Source organism: Vanessa cardui, chromosome 21, assembly GCF_905220365.1.
Source record: "Vanessa cardui chromosome 21, ilVanCard2.1, whole genome shotgun sequence".
Classification (NCBI taxonomy): domain Eukaryota; kingdom Metazoa; phylum Arthropoda; class Insecta; order Lepidoptera; family Nymphalidae; genus Vanessa; species Vanessa cardui.
In genome coordinates this window covers 8,824,929-8,845,352 of record NC_061143.1, presented here as the reverse complement: position 1 = coordinate 8,845,352, position 20,424 = coordinate 8,824,929, and the positions used below count along the sequence as shown (strand labels likewise).

General features: G+C 32.1%; 1 protein-coding gene and 7 non-coding genes across 8 annotated transcripts; 7 read left to right on the top strand and 1 right to left on the bottom strand.

Moving 5' to 3' along the window:
• The first annotated feature begins 589 nt into the window (after window positions 1-589).
• Window positions 590-661, top strand: Trnaa-ugc. Its single transcript has one exon. It is a non-coding gene; the product is annotated as a tRNA-Ala (tRNA).
• A 4,235-nt stretch (window positions 662-4,896) lies between these two features.
• On the bottom strand, window positions 4,897-4,968 carry Trnaa-ugc. Its single transcript has one exon. It is a non-coding gene; the product is annotated as a tRNA-Ala (tRNA).
• Window positions 4,969-5,182: 214 nt separating this feature from the next.
• Window positions 5,183-5,254, top strand: Trnaa-ugc. The gene has a single exon. It is a non-coding gene; the product is annotated as a tRNA-Ala (tRNA).
• Window positions 5,255-6,250: 996 nt separating this feature from the next.
• Trnaa-ugc lies at window positions 6,251-6,322 on the top strand. The gene has a single exon. It is a non-coding gene; the product is annotated as a tRNA-Ala (tRNA).
• A 3,510-nt stretch (window positions 6,323-9,832) lies between these two features.
• On the top strand, window positions 9,833-9,904 carry Trnaa-ugc. Its single transcript has one exon. It is a non-coding gene; the product is annotated as a tRNA-Ala (tRNA).
• Window positions 9,905-12,450: 2,546 nt separating this feature from the next.
• Window positions 12,451-12,522, top strand: Trnaa-ugc. The gene has a single exon. It is a non-coding gene; the product is annotated as a tRNA-Ala (tRNA).
• Window positions 12,523-17,464: 4,942 nt separating this feature from the next.
• LOC124538945 (uncharacterized oxidoreductase TM_0325-like) lies at window positions 17,465-18,469 on the top strand. The gene has a single exon (XM_047116225.1). The coding sequence runs from the start codon at window positions 17,620-17,622 to the stop codon at window positions 18,379-18,381; it is 762 nt and encodes a 253-aa protein (XP_046972181.1). The 5' UTR covers window positions 17,465-17,619; the 3' UTR covers window positions 18,382-18,469.
• Window positions 18,470-20,048: 1,579 nt separating this feature from the next.
• Window positions 20,049-20,120, top strand: Trnaa-ugc. The gene has a single exon. It is a non-coding gene; the product is annotated as a tRNA-Ala (tRNA).
• The last annotated feature ends 304 nt before the right edge of the window (window positions 20,121-20,424 follow it).

The window sequence follows — 20,424 nt, the reverse complement described above, 5'->3', positions numbered from 1 at the left end:
TTATTGTTTAGTATTACCAATTGGTAGGTCTTAATTCGATTTGATTTTTTTTTTTTTTTAAAACCGAAAATCAGCTGTTGTTCTTTTCAGTTCAGTTACATAATTTTACTATTTCTTCTATATTTTCTCCTAGCTTTTAATAAAAAACAAAATCTATAATTTTGCTATATGATTATATTTATATGTATCACTTACCTACTTTTACTAGAATTTGTAAATACTTTTTGATTAAAATTTGACTATACCTACATGGCCTAAATACTTTTAGCGCAGATTAAAAAACTCGTAATAAAATATATTAATCTATAAAAGTGTAGATTAAAAATCCGCTTCTAAAAATTGTTTTTATTTCCATAAAGGTTACTGATAGATGTACCTTTAAAACAGATTACAGTAATAGAAAACTTCGCTGGTTTAGGAATAGTGAAGCTTCTATCTGTTTTCCATTTTGATGACTGTAATCATCCATACATCTATCAGCTGAACAAACAATTATTATTGTATCGAACGCACGTGTTTGCTTAATTAAGATGTATTGTATTGGTTGTTTTAAAATGAATTAATGAATGAATTTAGCATTCTGTTCATCGGGGATGTAGCTCAGTGGTAGAGCGTTCGCTTTGCATGTGAAAGGCCCTGGGTTCGATCCCCAGCATCTCCATTTTTTAGATGTAGAGACCGCAATCATAGTCAAAGTTTCTCTAGATGTGAACATAGAAAACAAGTTGAGTAGCGTTAAACAAGTTTGGAATAAAAACGATTATATAACTGCTTTTGGATCTAAATTAATCGTCACTAGAGAAGTAATATAACGAATTTTCGAATTGTATTCTATTTATATAGAGCTATATGCTAAGCATAATAATCAACGGCAAGATTAATTTTGCTTTTAAATTTTGATTGGAACTCAACAGCTGCATCAATAGAAGCAATCCTAATGAAATATAATACAGCTTCGAACTGTTAAGTTGGTTTATAGGGTGAGGCATTATAATGCACAACAGACGTAAGCACATATTTTAAATTGAACAAAAATTATATTGAATTATGTAAAGCTACTAATTTTGCTTATATAAGGCAAAATTACCCGATATAAATAAATTCTCGACGATTATTATTTTTTAATTTTAACTAATGTAATGTATAATTTAAAATACATCTCCGCGATACTGACAGCGCATCTGCAAGAAAATCGAGATCCTAAAACTAAGTGCAGAATGACTCATGAGGCGTCAATTTGACAGAACAATAGGTTACGATCTACATACCTACATCTCAGTCACACCGTGAAACCGATGGGAAATCCTATAGGGTTGACTGAGGTACATAAAAAAATAATCGTACACGTAAAACATTCGATTTTATTTTAAATCAATGCCTTTTCAAAATATCACTACTAGTATCATAGCTTGTTATGTTCAATCTTTATAGACTTTTCTTTGCTACTTTACTGATATCCTTCGTATATATAATGTATTTATTATAATATGCAATACGAATATAATAATAGGCGTAATGTGTTTTAAATAATACTAGCTGTGCCCGCGACCTTGTACGCGTTTGAATTAAACAAAAAAAAAATATTGTAGCCTAAGCTACTCCTTATTATATCAGTTATCCCGTCCGTTATTATAGTTGATCCATCAAAATCGATACAGCCATTCAAAAATTGTAAAAAATGTTATTTTGGTATATGTACCGTGTATACATACATATGCATTGAGTAAAAAAGGACTATTTTAATATTACAAAGAGACGCTTCAATTTTATTATATGTGTAGGTTATATTATAATCAAGTTTTAAAACGAGTGCGTATTACCTTTATTTATTTGGTTATAAAATGATATTGTGCACAATACTCAGCCCTACGAAATCCCGAGTGTGTTTTTACGTAGATTCGCGAATTCATCGCATACATTGTCTTAGTATGGACAAAATAAGTGAGTCGGAACTACAAGTAAGAAACTGTCTACAGTTTTAAAATTCAAACCAATATCACCCTTATTTGGTCACGATTTTAGAGTCGACAATGCATTTTATATAGAAATCAGTGCATTTTCAAAAGTGCAACAGAAAATGAATTCTAAATATGAGTATGTATGACTTAATTTTAAATGTTCTGTTCATATGCATTTAGGCAACAAACTATAACATAAAGACAAAAAGAACGTGATGATGGAGAAGTAAGCAGAAACGTATTAAATTCGCATTGACGAAAATGCCATCTCGAAAGATTTCTTATTGCGTCGAGATTTTTCTGTGGATCGCGGATTTTTGATGGTTCAAGAAAATCGAGTGGATGCGACCGGTTTTTTTTTTCAATTGGCAATTAGGAGACGATGAGTAAAACGATTTATTTCATTAATGTACGCTGTTAAATTATATGTGGATTTTTCTCATTCTAAAAGCGATTTGGGAAATACACTCGTTTGCTTATGAGGAACTCAATTATAAAATTGGGGTTTCACCAAAGTGGGAGTATAATTACGTAACAAAGTCCGACTTAATATATATTTACTATAGATTGCATTGCATACAAAAATCTAAAACAGACTGTCGATGAAAATATTAAAATATTAACCCATCAAACAAAAACAATGATTTTTTGTGTCAAAAGTAATAGTGCTGAAGTGTAATGATAAAGCTTATGCAACAAACAACAATAACAACAGCCCGTTAATTTGCCACTCTTGGACTAAGGCCTTCTCTCCCTGTGAGGAGAAGGATTGGAATATATTCGCCCACGCTGTTCCATTGCGGGTTGATGGAAGTTTATGAATGTTAATTATAATAATATTTAATTGACAACAATTTCAAAAAAAGAACAATAAATATATAGTAACTATACAAGTATTATCTAAAACTATTATTTATTACGTGTATGTGTTGTTTAAAATGCCTATATGGATACCGCTATATGAACTATATCGGAAAGTGACACTGTTCAAATCGCTCACACCCCAGCTGCAAAAAGCGCTTTCAGCGTTTCACAGGCCAGTCTCCACTACTGACTTATTTATTCATTATATATAATGACGACCATTTTGATATCGTAATTAATAACTTCACTTATTGTAACTGACCCCGCTCTTTGAATAATCGAATTGACAGTTCTTTCAATTCAAAATCGATTTTCAATATCGAATCCGACCAATATTAAATATCTAGTTTTTATTATTGAGATGCAATCAAACAATTTGTGTGATCTCCACGATGTCCCCCGGATTACTTATGATTTACGACGTCGTCGCAGGGCTAATGCACCATTACTGCTCTCCCGATAGCCATTACTTGGGGCTACGAAACGCTTACTTGTTTAATATAAAAGTATTATTTTTATTATATTAAATCATATAATTATCGTGTTCAAATTACTTTTAAAGAGTCAATTATAATATAATATTTTTTTAATTAAGAACTCACTGCTGATCAAGGGCTTCTATCCCTTTTATAAAGAAGATGTTTTTATTTTCTTCCTCATCTTGTTCTTGCTAAATAATCGATACAAATAAAGGCGTATTGTAATTGAATAATTAATCAAATTTGAAAGCGGAAAGGTGCTAACCTAACCTTTCAACAAGAACATAATTACAACGCTATTTTTAGCGAAATAATTAACTGTATTGCAAAGTATTTAACCTTTAAACTTCTAATTATTATATACGTAACGTCCGCTCTAAAATAACAATATATTTACTTAATTTATTTAAAACATTATTGGCATATTCACAGAAATTAATCGAAAAAAAGATTTGACAGACAATGTTGTATCGTTTTTTATTAAATTAAAAAGGAGGTAACTATTTTTAAATATAAATAAAATAAATTTATTAATAAATTTATAAATAATTAATTAAAATCCTCCAAAAATAAAACTGAACCATAATAAATAATATTTTTTAAAGCTTAAATTGTTTGATTATTATAGATATTGGTGTAAATCTTGTTTATAAAATTATAAGTTCTGAAACATCAAGTAATAACTAGGTGTAAGCTTCTCTATATTCATAAAGTGTCATAGCAAACGTATATATACGATATTGAATTCAATTACTATGAAATGTTTTTGAATAGAGACCACAGCACAGAAGATACAAACAGCTATTTGAAAATCGAACGAAATGAAGTGAAATGATTTGTAAATGAAAGTTTTCATTTGTTTTATATAAGAACCAATAAAACGCTTACTTCGTGACCTCACAGTGGTGTCCAAGCACATGTCACAGTAGTAATCTTTTAGCACTTATTGTGACACTTTTTTAATATAACAGCGGAACCGGTCAGTGCCCTTCGTAAAAAAACATCTGAGCTAAGATGAACGCTTTTTATACCGTTATTGTTTGGAAATTTCGCCTGAATCTAATGAGATAAAGAAGAATGTGACAGATTGTTTAGTGGATTAAAATTGCCACGTAGTTTATATTTTATTTTTATGATTTCGTTTGTTTCACTAAGAAAGATTCCTTAAGCATAAATCGTATAAAAACCTTCTTGTATTGAGTTTATTGATTGGAATTCAACTGCGTAGTGTAGTGGCTTAGCTCATAGTTGCTTCTGTAAATCATGAGTTCCAATGTTGAATTTCAGGTTTAAGTTAATGGCTGTGTGTCTCGAATCGTGTGGGAATAGAAGGAAAAGAAAAGCAATTGAAATAAAATAAAATAAAGAAGAGTTTCGCCTTATTTTGGATTTGATTTAAGAAAAATTATAAACATATATAAACAACAAATAACGAACGCTTCACACATAAATAAAATTATATGATTTAAATATAATTTTTACCTCTAGATTACACAAACAAACAAAATTTAAAAATTACTTAACGAGGTAACGTTAAGTAATTTTCAAATATTGAAAATAGATATCGAGGATGTGATTGGGTTTTATAAAAAAATTGGAGATGCCGGGGATCGAACCCGGGGCCTTTCACATGCAAAGCGAACGCTCTACCACTGAGCTACATCCCCGATGATAAATTAAGCGAACAAGTTTAATTGAATTAATTGAATGATAAAAGTATTTTGTTTCACAAGTTTTTACTTTACATTAATACTGACGAATTAAAGGATACGTAATTACTTCCATATCCTTTAATCCTTCAATTAATATAATCTATATGATACAAATATTTTTATATGTTACATTTACATATTTTTAACTTGTTTTGTATAAATTGTCAAGGGGGATGTAGCTCAGTGGTAGAGCGTTCGCTTTGCATGTGAAAGGCCCCGGGTTCGATCCCCGGCATCTCCAATTTTTTTTACAAATTATGTTTTCTGTCTTACTATGTGTGTTTAACGTTACACACATCTCTAGTGTTGTGAATATCTTTTAGCTATTATAAAATTATTTTGTTTTGATTATATTTCTCTGTTAAACAAAACTAAATATATTGATTTTGTAAAACTGTTTATTGCAATTAAATCATAAATGATCATATTCATAATTTACGTAATTCGGTGTAATTTAATTACATATTCGACTGCATAAAAGCGACTTCGTTCGAAATAAAACTATAATAAAAAACCTATTATATGATTATAGTTTGGAAGTCGTGGCATAAATAAACAATGCATTAAGTTATTTTATGCGAACGTATTATGCACCGTAAAGTAATAAATAACATTCGATTATACTCCATCTCGTGAGATTGTAAACTGTAAAAAGAATGAGTAAGTAAACCTAACAATCAACTGGATATAGTTTCTTTAGTAATATAATCTTTTAGTTAAGTTAGAATTTCAAAATTTAACTAAAATTCACTTCGATGGATAATAATCTAGCAGAATATGGCGAGACAAAACACATTTTGAATTGGTGAAGAAATATTTAAACCTTCTTAAACCTTTTCCTTTTTCATGCAAGATCATGTGTTGGTACCTACTACCTACTTACTCATCACATACTTATTCTACCGCAAAATGGCAAAACTTAGTATTTTCCAGTATATTCCAGTTTGGAGGGAGAATGAGCTAATGCAATGACAGGCAAAAGGCATGACATCTTAGTTCCAAAGGATATTAATTAATTTTTGTTTTGATGCCAATTATGGGTAGTGACCACTTACCATAAGGTAGCCCAAAGATATGCTTATAAACTTGCTTCTTAATAAGCACATTTAGGTACTGTATGTTAGTGTTTCTTTTTTTTAAATATTTCTAATAATTAATATTCTTTAATTATATTAAATCGTGAGATATTAAAATACTAGCTCATACAAAGATGTTTTGTTTCACTCAAGTTGTCAACGGGGATGTAGCTCAGTGGTAGAGCGTTCGCTTTGCATGTGAAAGGCCCCGGGTTCGATCCCCGGCATCTCCATTTTTATAAAATTATATCGGACAACTCCATAATAAATTTATTAAAGTTTACAAAAAACCATCTACACAAAATTAAATTTAAAACAATATTCAGTTATCACCTTCCAATGACGCCGCAACACGCAAGCTGATCTTTTTCCTAATCACCCCCTACCGTCATAATACTAGGGGGTCGGATTCCCATCACGTACATTGTACGTGGGTGCCCGGAGAATTACTACGCGTGTACGTAGATTCCACAGAATTTACGGACTGGTTTTTAAAAATACGCAAAAAATCATATTCTCTTGCGTGAGTATAATTGTGTTACATATATGTTTGATAACATAATTTATTGAATTTTTTGCTCGCTTTAATTCGTATGAAACATCTTGCATTCATTTGCTACTTAGATAGAAAACGTCAAACACTTAAGCAAAATATTATTATTGTTATGATATAAGTAGTACTAATAATATGGGCAGTTCCGAATCTTCATTTTAAATGATCAATTGAATTTAATCTGAAATTTTGAGCAAATATTACTTATTTTTTATTGTTAACATCGTGTTAATATCATCTTTAGGTGACGGATCTGTTTGAAGTGGATGGAACCTTCTGTAGAAATGTGCACCGATCTTAGTATTTATTAAAGTCATGCTTGAATATAAAACGATGTACATTGGATGTGATGTAGGATACATATATCCTTTTGTTGATAAGCGTAGAGCTCTCTACTCAATGAGACAGCTAACAGCTGGATAAAATCCTCCTTACCTAATACCACAAATATATGCGACTTTCCTTGCAAATTTTTCCTTCGAAATTGACCACAAGAATAATTATAAACACAAATTAAACAAATGAAAACATGACCGTATTTGAACTTCATCAACATCAGTTACTCGTTTTCCATCAAATCACTTACATAATTATTATGTATGTGCAATTAAATAAATAACAATATAAATTGACTGTAAATTCTACTGAGGAGAACTCCCAAGGAATTTAATTGTTCCTCTTTTTCAGTACTAATACTTATATAATGTTGCATTGGTGTATCATTGAATTAATAAATAATAACTTTACATCAGATTCAAATTTGTTACTTAATATAATACAAAAAAAATTACATAAAATTATTAAGTCCTTATGAAAGTCTAAAAATCATTTCTCCGAAATATTTTGCATTCCACCCAGGTGTTACCAGGGAAGAAATTTTATTTCCGAAATAATTTTCCGTATTTCCATCTTGTTTTTCGTTTTAGGTGTATCTGTGACAGGAAACGAAAGATGCCGGTCACGTGCCGACTACGTGCCCCCCGCGTATTACAGAAAACGATAGACGTAGATATATGTACGTAACATCAAGTCGATAACTTTGTCAATACCTTGCCTTCAAGTACTGAAGCTGAGATTAATTTTCCTCACGACTAACTTCGTATATGATGATACGTATAGCTCATTCGATTGTTATGTACAGATGGGACTTATTATACTGAATATAATATGTTAATGTTACGCCTGCGTGTATTGAAAGTTATTATGATACACTTAAAAGTACGTTCCGAGCTCGATCATGGTATGAGACGACATCTTTAACTTAATAATCTCACAACGAATAGAGCTCTCTGCATAGTTGTAATAACAGGTCAAAAATCTCCCACAGTTGTGCTACCAGTAGTAGCAGTAGCAGTATTTGTCAAGGCATGTCTGTGTGGTCACCTTTTATCATTATTTATTCTAACGACATTGGCAAATCTTTGAAGTAGCCAGATTTAAAAACCGAATTTTATATTTTCCAGTTCCGATGACTTTGAACTAGCTACCACTTACTTGACCCGTTTCGTTATGTGCCTTCCTAAATTAACTACAAACGCCTGCTATAATTTTACAGATTTGACACCACCATCACGCTGCTCTATAGCTTGGTATTCTTGGCATACATATAAAAGAAGTACACATTCATCCATAGCAAAAATCACTACGACGCGAAGGCCGTCATTGGCACAGATCTGATAGCTATCGATATAACACATCCTTGCCTCTGCTCTGCTCGTGGCTCGGCGGAGTTATCCTTGAAGGGTAAAGGTGATCGCGCTTCATCGCCCTTACATTCCACCAGCTACTATCCCCATCAGGGCCATCTGAAACAGGACACGCCAGGCCTCCACCTCACGCGTTCCAGGTCAAACACTGTCTTTTTATCTCTGGGCATCGGGGGTTTCTATTAATATACTTAGTGTATGACATTATTCCCTGTTTATAACCCAGCATGGATTAGTTTTTAGCCTATATTAAATAAATAATTTAATTGTAACAAATACTTTCATTATTATTCAAACTAAATGGTTTCAATTAAAAATTAGCTTCGATCTCTTAATTCAAATTGCTATTCCGATGAAGCCGTATTTATATTAAAATATCTATCATAATTTCTAAATAATAGCGTCAATTCATTATATAGGATTAAATCCTTTATTTGGTGCGTGAAAATATTTTTATGGTCGACGAAGAATGCCATCAGCCATCCAGCACGCACTCCCCTTGACAACTCTATGATTTAATGCTTTACGTACTATTTGATTATAAAACGTTGATGTTTAATTCACACTTAATAAAGAGCCTTTAATTTTGTGCGAAAAAACTCTTACATACATATAAACATTTTAATATATGTATACTAAAATATCAGTGGAAATAATATTCTGATTTTAAATTATGAATTTAATTACGTTCTAAAATTATGTTGCTTATTTTTTATTCTCCCTTGAGATTACACACCAAAGAGGTTACACACGAAATAAAATCGAATATACAATCATATATCTCCATTTTGGTCAATTGAAAATTGATTGTTTCTGTTCACGAGAAGCTTTTGATGCTGGTTCTTAGGCAGCAGCGATCTTAAAGGATTTTATTTTATTTATTTGTTTACAACAAGCACACTTACAACATACATATTGAACATTTACAGTTAAAGTGACTATATTAAAACATCAGATATGTACGTCAATGACAAGTGTACATAACATTTACTAATTATGAACAGTGCACAATTAAAAAGTTTACATAATAATTTAAAGATAAAATAAAAAATAAAAAACTTAGAAAAAAAATTAGTCAATAATTTTTTGTTTATATACATAAAATGAATCACAAAATAGGTCAAAAAAGGATGAAGAGGGCAAGAACAAAAAATTTTAAGGTAAAACATCAGATATTAATAAGACCCGTTCAATTTCTAAAGAAAGCTTACTAGAACCAAAGGTGGCGTTGCATAATTTAATATTATAATATGTAGGTATAATAACAATGTAAATTTCGAGATCAAAGAAGTAAGAAGGTTTAATGCTTAAATTTAGAAGTTATTTGTTTAAGTGTTTATTCGTTTGTTTTATAATAATATCTTCATTAGTGTATTTGAACAGCGGGTATTTGTTTTATTTGAAGATAATAATTATGTTTAATTGTTTTGAAAAATGAAACTCTGCTTATTTTGTTGTACTGTATTTAGCTATAATAAATACACGGGGATGTAGCTCAGTGGTAGAGCGTTCGCTTTGCATGTGAAAGGCCCCGGGTTCGATCCCCGGCATCTCCATTTTTTATCATCAAGTGATATTGCCACAATGATTGTTATGTATGTAAAAAAGCATGGTCATTGGTCATACACAAACCTAACAATATTAATTTGATTTTTCGTTATTAATATTTTCACAAACAAAAACATAATAAATAATGTATAAGTCAAGAAAAAGTCAACTAACAGAATTTTTAAATTATTGAAATAATAAAATGAAGAAGAAAATTATCTTATTTTTGAAAAAGGATATCTGACAACATGCAAAATAACAATAAAATTTATTAAATCACCATTTTCTTTTCTTTTTTATTAATCAGATGATATTTACTTATGTGTAAAGCGTTACATTTGAATGAACTAAAAATTTGAACACCTTAGATTAAAAAAAAAAAAAAAAAAAGACATAAAATAAAATGTTCAGAACTAACCGCAAAACATAAACGAGCAATTGACAGTAAAACAAATGTCGAAGTCATTCCAAAGTTCATTTACAGCAGATTGACAAGCGCGGCAGAATGGCCGGGCTGCACCCTGTAACGCGGGAATTAGCAATAAAAACTTTTTTACAATCAACACGAGGACCGTAGCTGAGCCTAGTGATGCGACTCCATCGATATTAAAAAAGGAAGATTATCGAACATTTTATCGTTTAAAATAAAAAAAATAACATTCTATTTTCAACGTCGTACTAGATTAAGTCACCAATAAATCAGAGACACAGAAATAGTTTAAAATAAGAAATATTTCAATTAAAAACTCTTTTCAACTATCTACTTAATAAGTACTGTTGGCAATGTTTATCGACATAGCATTAGACAAATACAGTCACCCCTAGTTTCTAACGCAATAATTCTTGGCCGCACCTCATTTGCATTTCTTTATTGGATCGCGGGGAAATTGAGAAAAATTTGGGCACTCTGTTTTAATTAGGACTGCACTTGAATTTGGAATTTATATAAACCAACGAATTTGTATTATTTGATCGCAGTATTAGCATATCTAATTTATAACAGTTACTTTAATTTAAAATAAAAAATATTAAAAAAAGTGCAGCCAAATTTTTTTTTTTTTTTGAGAAAATGTCTGCTATGTAGCCTTCGCATATAAATACTAGTTAAAAGTTTATTCTAGATTTTAAACCCTTAATACATCCCCAATCATGGCAATTAAGCGATATAACATATTTAAAATTCTTTAATTAAAATACTTTCCGTTAAAATATGACTTACCTAAATAATATTAATGGTTCACGATTTTACACTCGATCAACGAGCTAAGCAAAAGTTATGCTCGCAGTTTTATCGCATCAGAAATTAGGTGATTCAACGGAAAATATAAGAAACCAATGTATCCTGAAGAATTAGCAAACTTAAGAAGTAATGGGCCAGTAACATTTGCCACAGAACGATTAGCAATGACGTAAACAGCTTCTTCGGTGGGAACGAAGACTCGGTCACCATGAGAAGTGAAGTCCTCGCGTTAGGTTAAGTGAAGACATCAGCGAAAAGGCCGTGTTGGGTAGAATGTAAGTTCCAAATATCAAGCAATGTTAATGCCCAAGAAACCTAAGAAAGAGCTAAGTCCAGCAGGGAATACAGATGACTACTAATTAAATTTGTTGAAATTCAAAAAAATATAAATCAGTATATACCTATGCAATAATGATATGGTCAGTATATCAGACCTACTCAATAATACTGTTTTATCGAGTGCAAACTTTATCAACATAAATATCAATTAACAAGTTTCTATGTGACTACTACTACTAAAACGCTTGCGAAGTTTTGACGTCCTTTATGGTCGAGTAGTGTGTACACCGGTTTTCATGGGTACGCCACTCCGCGGTCCCGTATACGATTCCCAGCCGAGTCGATGTAGAAAATTCATTAGTTTTCTATGTTGTCTTGGGTCTGGGTGTTTGTGGTACCGTCGTTACTTCTCATTTTCCATAACACAAGTGCTTTAGCTACTTACATTGGGATCAGAGTAATGTACGTGATGATGTCGCATATTTAAAAAAATAATAATTTAGCAACCATGGACTGCAATTAAGTCTACATCATAAAACTCAAAAACATTAGCCCTAAGAATGACCTACATACAGGTATATCGACCTTGGTACACCCAAGTTTTGTTATACAGACATCTTAGGTGTATGCATATATATTGTTGATAAACGAAGATAAGTATTATACGACTCCTTCCCTATCTATTCTTGTCCTGCATGTATTCTTTGGTCCACTATCTATATTCCTTTTCAAAGATAATTATGAAATATATCTATCTTGATACTTGAAATACAACACGAATACACCAATTAATACACTGACACACTGACATAATGACATAATGCCCATTTTTTGCGTAATATTACTGTACATACACTTCAATTCAAACACTTGTAATAGCTATTATTGTAATTATTAGTACTGCATATCCTTGATCTTAAAAAGTTCGTGTTTGCAACATGTTTGTAATGCCAATCATGCGCATGCGTCAGAATACATAAGGCTTTCACTGTCACATGTTCGAAATCGAGGAACGTTTACGCCAAGACATTCATCGGGGATGTAGCTCAGTGGTAGAGCGTTCGCTTTGCATGTGAAAGGCCCCGGGTTCGATCCCCGGCATCTCCATTCTTTTGCTTAATGTAATTGTGAATAAACTTTGTTTTAATATAGTCATAACATATTCTTAAAATAGAAACATAACAAAATGTCATGTAACAATTATTTATGGATTTAATTATCTGAATTTACCGCACAATGGCAATCTTCATGGTTCGTATAGATTTATATTTATAAATAATGAAAAATTGAAAGAAAAACTAAATACATAAGTAAAAGGTAATAAGTACATTCCATTAACTCCCGCCTAGCGCGATAAGAAAAACGCATTAATTCGCGTTATTGTTTCTCTGTATTACGTATAAGTTTCTGTAAATCGTACAAGCCGTAGCTAGTAAACATATAAATTGACAGTTATAGCCCATTCCGAGTGCAATCCGAGGATGAGACGATACATCAGCACCGGCACCATCCATCGCGGTAATGGCGCCGTACTTCGCGCTGTTACTGAATCTTTAATACTCGAATCTACGGTTACTCGATCGAAAATGGCGGTAATAGAACGTTAATTTCACATTTATTATTATCGAAATATAATTTGATTATGTTTTCCATCGAAATGCCGACCACTTTTAGATCAGTTCACAAAATAATCTATCCTAATAAATCAGAAGAGACTGATATTTGTTACAGCTATCTGATAAAAGTACTAAACCACTTCTGAAATACTTCTGGTATAAAACTTATGCCAGAAGTGTTATGGAGTCGCTCTTAGTGTATACTATTGTTATTGGGCCACGAGCCTTAAGTTTAGACTATTAACGTGACTTTATTGAATTACATGTTCTAATTATAAAGCATACTTGTAGTTATTTCATTCCAAGATTAATAATAGCTTGCAACTAAAAATATAGAACCTTAAACATCTACACTAAAGCGGTTGAAAAATAACCCATATAAATTCTACCAATAAGAAATATGGCGCTCACAACAGAAAGAAATGATAAAAAGAGTCATTTTTCAAAGCGAGGAAATTTATAGCCGCTCAATTGAATTTCACAGTTGATTTGCGCGGCTGGGCCGTTTGAAAAATCCTTCCGGTTTTCAAATTCGGAACGCATCTGTCAAATAAACGCGAGAAAACATAGAGCGGTGTTGCCCGCTTAAGCGAAGGGTCGCCATGTGTCAAACGGGAAATAGTTATTTATGGGACCCATTCACAAATTGCATTCGTGGCCGAATTGATATATTGGAATGTTTTATATGTAAATGTGATCTAAGACGAATGTCTTGCCCCAGAAACGGATAGCGAATGATTTACGAGATATGTTTAACAGAATAATACATGAAATATAAATTATGTTATTCATATACCTAATTGCTTTAAGATGAAAAGTTAAAGTAAACTGTTACGATGCGTTATTTAATTTATATTTATTCTAATGTAGATAGAAAAAGAAGAATATTACCTTATTAAACCTACCTTTTTTTGACATCTCCTTTTAGTCGTAATCAGCTAGGGCAAGGGCGCTAGTAACCTATATTTAAATACAAACATTTCGAAAACAAATAATTAACTGTTATATTATTTTTCCTTTTCACATTTCGCTAAAAAACTATGATTGCATTATTTTTATTTGGAAATCTAATGTGATATACAAAGTATCTAAATCTATACAGTTAAGTCTTGTAAATATTACAATGTACATCACTCTGACAATCTAACTCATTTTGTAATAACAAAAAGGACTAATATAAAAAAAGAACTATTCTAATTTCGAAATATAAAGAATATATTTTATAAAAAAAAAAATAATATAAACAATAAAAATAAAAATGTTTGTTAAATAGTTATATCAGCTTGTCAATAGTTCTGAAAAAACTATTGACATGAATTAAACACAAAAAAACACATTGCTATTTTCTTATTCTTTGTTTCGCATGGATGCAAAATATTGGTACCAAATATATTACAGAATTTGTTTATTTTGCGACATCACATTAGAAATTTCTAAAATTATCACTGTTTCTTCAGTTTATTGTCCACGTTATATACACAAAAACCTTCCTCTCGAAACACTCTATCTATTTATAAAACACGTATCATCATCATCATCATCATCATCAGCCCCTTTTTGTCCACTGCTGGACATAGGCCTCTCCCAGTGCATACCCCTGTGGTCTTTCTCCGGCTACTCGCATCCAGCTCCTGCCTGCCGCCTTGCATATATCGTCACTCCGCCGTGCCTGAAGAGGACACTACGTTTGCCGAGACGCGGTCTCCACTCTAGAACACGTTTTCCCAACGGTTGTCGGTTCTAAGACAAATATGACCAGCCCACTGCCACTTCAGCTTACTGATCCTGTGGGCTATGTCGATGACTTTGGTTCTTTGACGGATCACTTCATTTCTGATGCGAAAATCAAAAATCCCTCAGAGAAACGCCTAGCATAGCCCTTTCCATAGCACGCTGAGTGACTTTAAACTGGTGGACCAGCCTTGTCGTGAGTGTCCACGTTTCGATTCCGTATTTCATGACGGGTAGGACGCACTGGTTGAAGACTTTTGTCTTAAGGCACTGCGGGAACGACGATGTAAAGATTCGACGTAACTTCCCAAACCCTGCCCAACCCAGCTGAATTCCTCTATTCACCTCGTCCTCAAGATTGTTTCTACCTAATCGCAAAGTCTGCACGAAGTAGAGATATTTTTGAACAACATTGAGGACGGTACCGTGTATCGCAGTCGGTTCCGATAGAACATGTTCATTGAACATGACCTTGGTTTTGTCCAAGTTCATCCGTAGACCAATCAGAATCAGATCGTTCGGCATTTGCTATAGGTACTGCAGCGTTTCTGCCACGATGTCGATGTCGTCTGCGAATCTCAAGTGAGAGATGTATTCGCCATTGATGCTGATGCCAATTGCCACGTCCTTTCCAGTTCAGAATCTTGAACATTGCATTAGTGAACAATTTGGAGGAAATAACGTCTGTCTGTTTCATTCCTCGATGCAACGGTATGGGATTTGTTTGCTGATTCTGTACTCGGACGGACATGGTGGCAGCTTCGTAGAGACATATCATCACTTGGATGAAAAAAACGCATCAAAAACTATTGCGTATTGTAAAGATCTAAGCAAAAGGGACAGACCAGACAGCGGTAAGCGACTTTGTTTATTACTATGTATTAAATTATAATAAGCTGTTACTGTTACTTATCATTTAATCTTCAGTTTTCTGATACGTTTAAATGTTTAACCGGATATTGGCAATACCAAATTTGTATGTAAGCAAAATCAGGCCCCCTTTAGTCCTTTCCGCCTCCGTAATATACGCCTCTAGTAATATTTTTTCCTTCACCGCCAAAGACGAGATTATTTATAAATATGTAGAATTTTAAAATATTTTTACTTACTAATAAAAAGTTAATAAATATTTGATAGCCAAAAAGGAACGACAAAGAAAAAAATAGCTAGTCTATACAATGTAATAGTTACTAGCAGTAACTACAAGATATTATGATAATATAAAAACAAATAGTTCATTTAGCATTGTGCTTACTAAATATATTATTAAAACATGGTCACGATTATTCCATAAATCACTTCGGTTTCAGTAAATCAACATCCGGTCTCGCTGAGTCGGAGGTCAATTCGTGGACATTATAGACAACCTTAATATTGCAACCAAACATTATAAACTTGTCCTTACTCCTTACTGTTTATATTTTAATAAATATAAATCGAATTGCGAACATATTATAAGCGCGGGTTAGTTAATACGGGTCTGCGGACCTCGCCGTAAAGGCTATATAACTTGGCCGTCAATCTTTCCACGCCTATTATTTTATTTATTATTTTTATTTTTTAGTGTTTGTGTGTCCTCCTGATTTTTTTCAGCAGCCTATATAAAGGCTAGTCGAATATTATGTCATATTAGAATGTTCGGTGTAGCTGTAAACGCCAGTAGCGTCAACAGCATAACAACACACACATCCGCAGAATAAAAATTAGTATACTGCACAAGAGTCTGTGAGTGCACTCTTTTCTCACACTCTGACGGCAAATCCGACACGATCGGAAAGGCATCACGTATTTACCAAAGTCATAGAATATACCTATATATTTTTTAAATCTGACTTATTAAAATCCTATGTGCATGCGTAATCAGTTCCGGTTTATATATTCTAAATAGGAAAGCTAGACAATACATTTTGAAACTCTATGTATATTAATATTACAATGTCAAAGATTAAAAAGATATATTAGCTGAATTCTTAATTTCAAGGTTAAATCATTAAATTGGTCCTCTCACACTAAATCTAGAGGAATATTAGTATTGTAATATTTGAATATTCATATTTTCCACCGTCTATTACATTGAATTTTTGATGATGAATGATGATTTAAAATGCGTAAATCACATGATCACACAACACGAGGAGTAACAGTGTTGCCATTTTCTTAAATCCTACTATATTAAAAGCAACAATTGTAATCGTACTTAGCGGTCACGGTTCTTTAAGCTGAAATTTAATGACTAAATGAGAGAATACAATACCACCACATAAAACAAGATTTACCTGAAATGTTTTGAGTGAGATTAAACCTCCATTTGTAGTTCGACTCGGTTTTGGTTTTTACTTACTAACGCAGAAAGTGCAGGTATATATTTCAGATTTTTATTTACTTATTTATCGTTCTGACATTACTGTCAGTTTGAATTTACGATTATAATCGGTATTAAGGCTATATCGAAAAGTAAAATGAAGACATGTACCAAAAAAAAGATAATGAAAAACACAAAAACGTAAGTCTTATCACCATAAGACTCAGACATATCAGAAGTTAACAATCAGACGATAGCGAAATTAAAAAAGAAGTTGTCTAACACATTCTGATTAAAAAAAATAAAACTCAGGCATTTTATCTTTCTAAAGTACTGTGTTTCATAGTTTCCTATATTAATACTTGTTATAAGTAGAAATCGCATTCAAAAATAGGCAACATCAACTGTCGTCTGTCAAAGATTTACATAATAGTACATAATATTGTTTGTATATAGAGATCTAAAAATAAACTATTTTTGTATACACATTCATTATCCAGTTAAATAGTAGCTATACTAAAGGAAGGTTCTATTTGAAAAAAAAACTGCACTAAAATGGATTTCACAAATAAAGTTGTATTAATTACTGGCGCTAGTTCAGGAATCGGTGCGGCGACAGCGATATATTTCTCAAAATTATCTGCAAAGCTAGCCTTGACCGGAAGAAAAGAAAATAACTTGAAAAAAATTGCTCTGTACTGTGAGAAGGCCAAGGGGATAAAGCCTTTGACTGTTGTGGCAGACTTAACAGAAGATTTAGACGTTGAAAACCTCGTTAAAGAAACTATAGATCACTATGGCAGACTTGATGTTTTAGTTAATAACGCCGGCGTAATAGCTACGGGAGGAATAAAGGATACGAGTATGGAGAAGTATGATAAAGTTATGTCAACGAATATGCGAGCGGTTTACCATTTAACGATGTTGTGTGTTCCACATCTTTCTACAACCAAGGGTTGCATTATTAACGTATCTAGTATCCTTTCTTCCAAGGCCAGTACAATTTATTTGCCTTTCAACATTTCGAAAGCCGCATTAGACCATTTCACAAAATGTGTAGCCTTGGAGCTAGCACCAGACGGTGTTCGGGTAAACTCTGTAAATCCTGGTTTTGTCAAGACTAACATTCTGAAAGATATAGGATTAACCGAAGATCAAATAGAATTATTGGTTCAGAATGTTGTAAGCAGAACACCTCTGAAAAAGGTAGTAGAAGCCAGTGAAGTAGCTGGAGTAATAGCATTTTTAGCAAGTGATCAAGCTAAAAGTATAACTGGATTGTGTATGTCAGTTGACGGAGGCAGCATATTGCAATAGATTTTATTTTTTTAACTTATACAGATGTTAATTCATGCATTTTAATAGATAATAGCTATATTATATTTATTTCTAGTCATAATTTTTTGTAGATAGCTAATTAATTTTAAAAATATTATTATGTATTCTATATAGGGATTAATAAATTTAGGATATTGTAATTTCATATTTTTAACTATTTTTTAAGGATTTATTAAAGTCAGACTTTAATCTCAGTATTTTTAATGATTATGATTAAAATATTTCTTTAAATAACTGTGTTATCTTATAGATAAAATTTATAGATGTTAATAAATTATTCAGCAGAGAGATAGACTATTTCATTCATAAGTTTTTTATAAACCATGATTATATTTGTTCCTATACAAAAGAATATGTACATATGTTATAAATTTCAAGGTTGACTTTTAAAAGAATAAGTTACTACTATAGCAGTAAATAAATCCAGCAGCTATTTATACTCCTGATACCTTGAAGTGTCAAGTCTTCATTGATAACTTACCTGTCCTGCAATATTTTTATTCTATTACATCCCTATTGTGGTTCTCTATGGCTGGAGTTAAGATTCCATTGCACTAAAAAATAAGACAGGTGAGTATGCCATTGTAATCCAATAGACATTGGTCATAACATCTTAGATCCCATATAGCAGCAGAGTATATGAATATCCATATATTTTTTTGGAATATGGCGTGAGGTGTGTAACTATACACCACAAGCATGATACGTTGCGTCTTAGTATGTAATTGCTAAAGATTTTATGTTTTGAAATAATATCTGAGTTTCACCTAAAAACATGGTTTATATAAAGTACTAATTGCACTTACTTCAATGTTAAAATTATTAGAAAGTTGCAAGACCAGTTCTTAATATCATGTGACGCTAATGATGTCAAATAAGAAATAACACAAATAATACCTATTGCATAATACGAGCTAGTTGGATTGTTTATATTTTTCTGAAAAACACAGAGCACTTTTTTGTTTTACGATCTTATTGATTCAAGACGACGCATTCGTCATAGCCATTGCTATAACTATGTATATAAAATCTATACTTTTTTTATTGTAGTGTTGCATTAGTCGTAAGTGGATAGGAGCAAAAGGTTTACATGATGGAAAATACCGCCCATGGACATCTGCAACCCTAGGGGACTTGCGGGAAACGAGTAAGCATTCAATTCGCAAAAAACACCTGAAACACCAAAATACTCCCAAATCTTGTCTTAGATTTTTCCAACACATGTATATTTTCTCTTCTTCTTTAGAAGTTAAATACAAATCAGAAATAACATATACGAATAATCAGGAGGTTGCTCGGATTCATATAATTCAGTATTTATTAGTATTTCGTTTACAACTAGAAAAGGTTTCTCATATCGATCGATCGAGTTATTTTTATGTCATGTGCAGGGCTCGATTAAAAAATGGCTTAAAACCAACTTTTTCACAAGTTAAGTTCACAAATGAGAAATATAAGGCTGTTTTCGTTATCATACACTTATTTTTTTTCATGCATGACTCCGAAATGTGTACGCTGTATTATATTGATTAGATGAAGTGAACTACGTTATAAATACACAGGAAATATAAAGAAATGTTGATGTCTTAATTACTGTAACATATATTTTTATGCAACAGATTTAGTATTTCAGCTTATACACTATCGGGGATGTAGCTCAGTGGTAGAGCGTTCGCTTTGCATGTGAAAGGCCCCGGGTTCGATCCCCGGCATCTCCAAGTTTTTGCAAAAGTTATATTTAAAATATTACTTGCTATTATTGCTCTAGTGCGCTAATATAGTTTTTGGCAACTTATAAAACCGCAGATATAGTAAACACCAATCCATCACAAACAAATTCTAAGCATCCGGCAATTTTGACCATTCCTAGACAAGAAGTTTTGTGCCTATTCTTTCCGGACGTATTGGATTTGACGCCTTAAGTCTTAATAGTATTTTGAGAAATTCTGTGTTTGAGCATATACTTCGATACTATTATATTGTCGTTTTAAGAAAGAGGATATTTAAAAAAAACCACCGAAA

Coding starts and splice junctions, on each gene's coding strand:
- LOC124538945 (XM_047116225.1), top strand. CDS start 17,620: ATGGATTTCACAAATAAAGTTGTATTAATTACTGGCGCTAGTTCAGGA.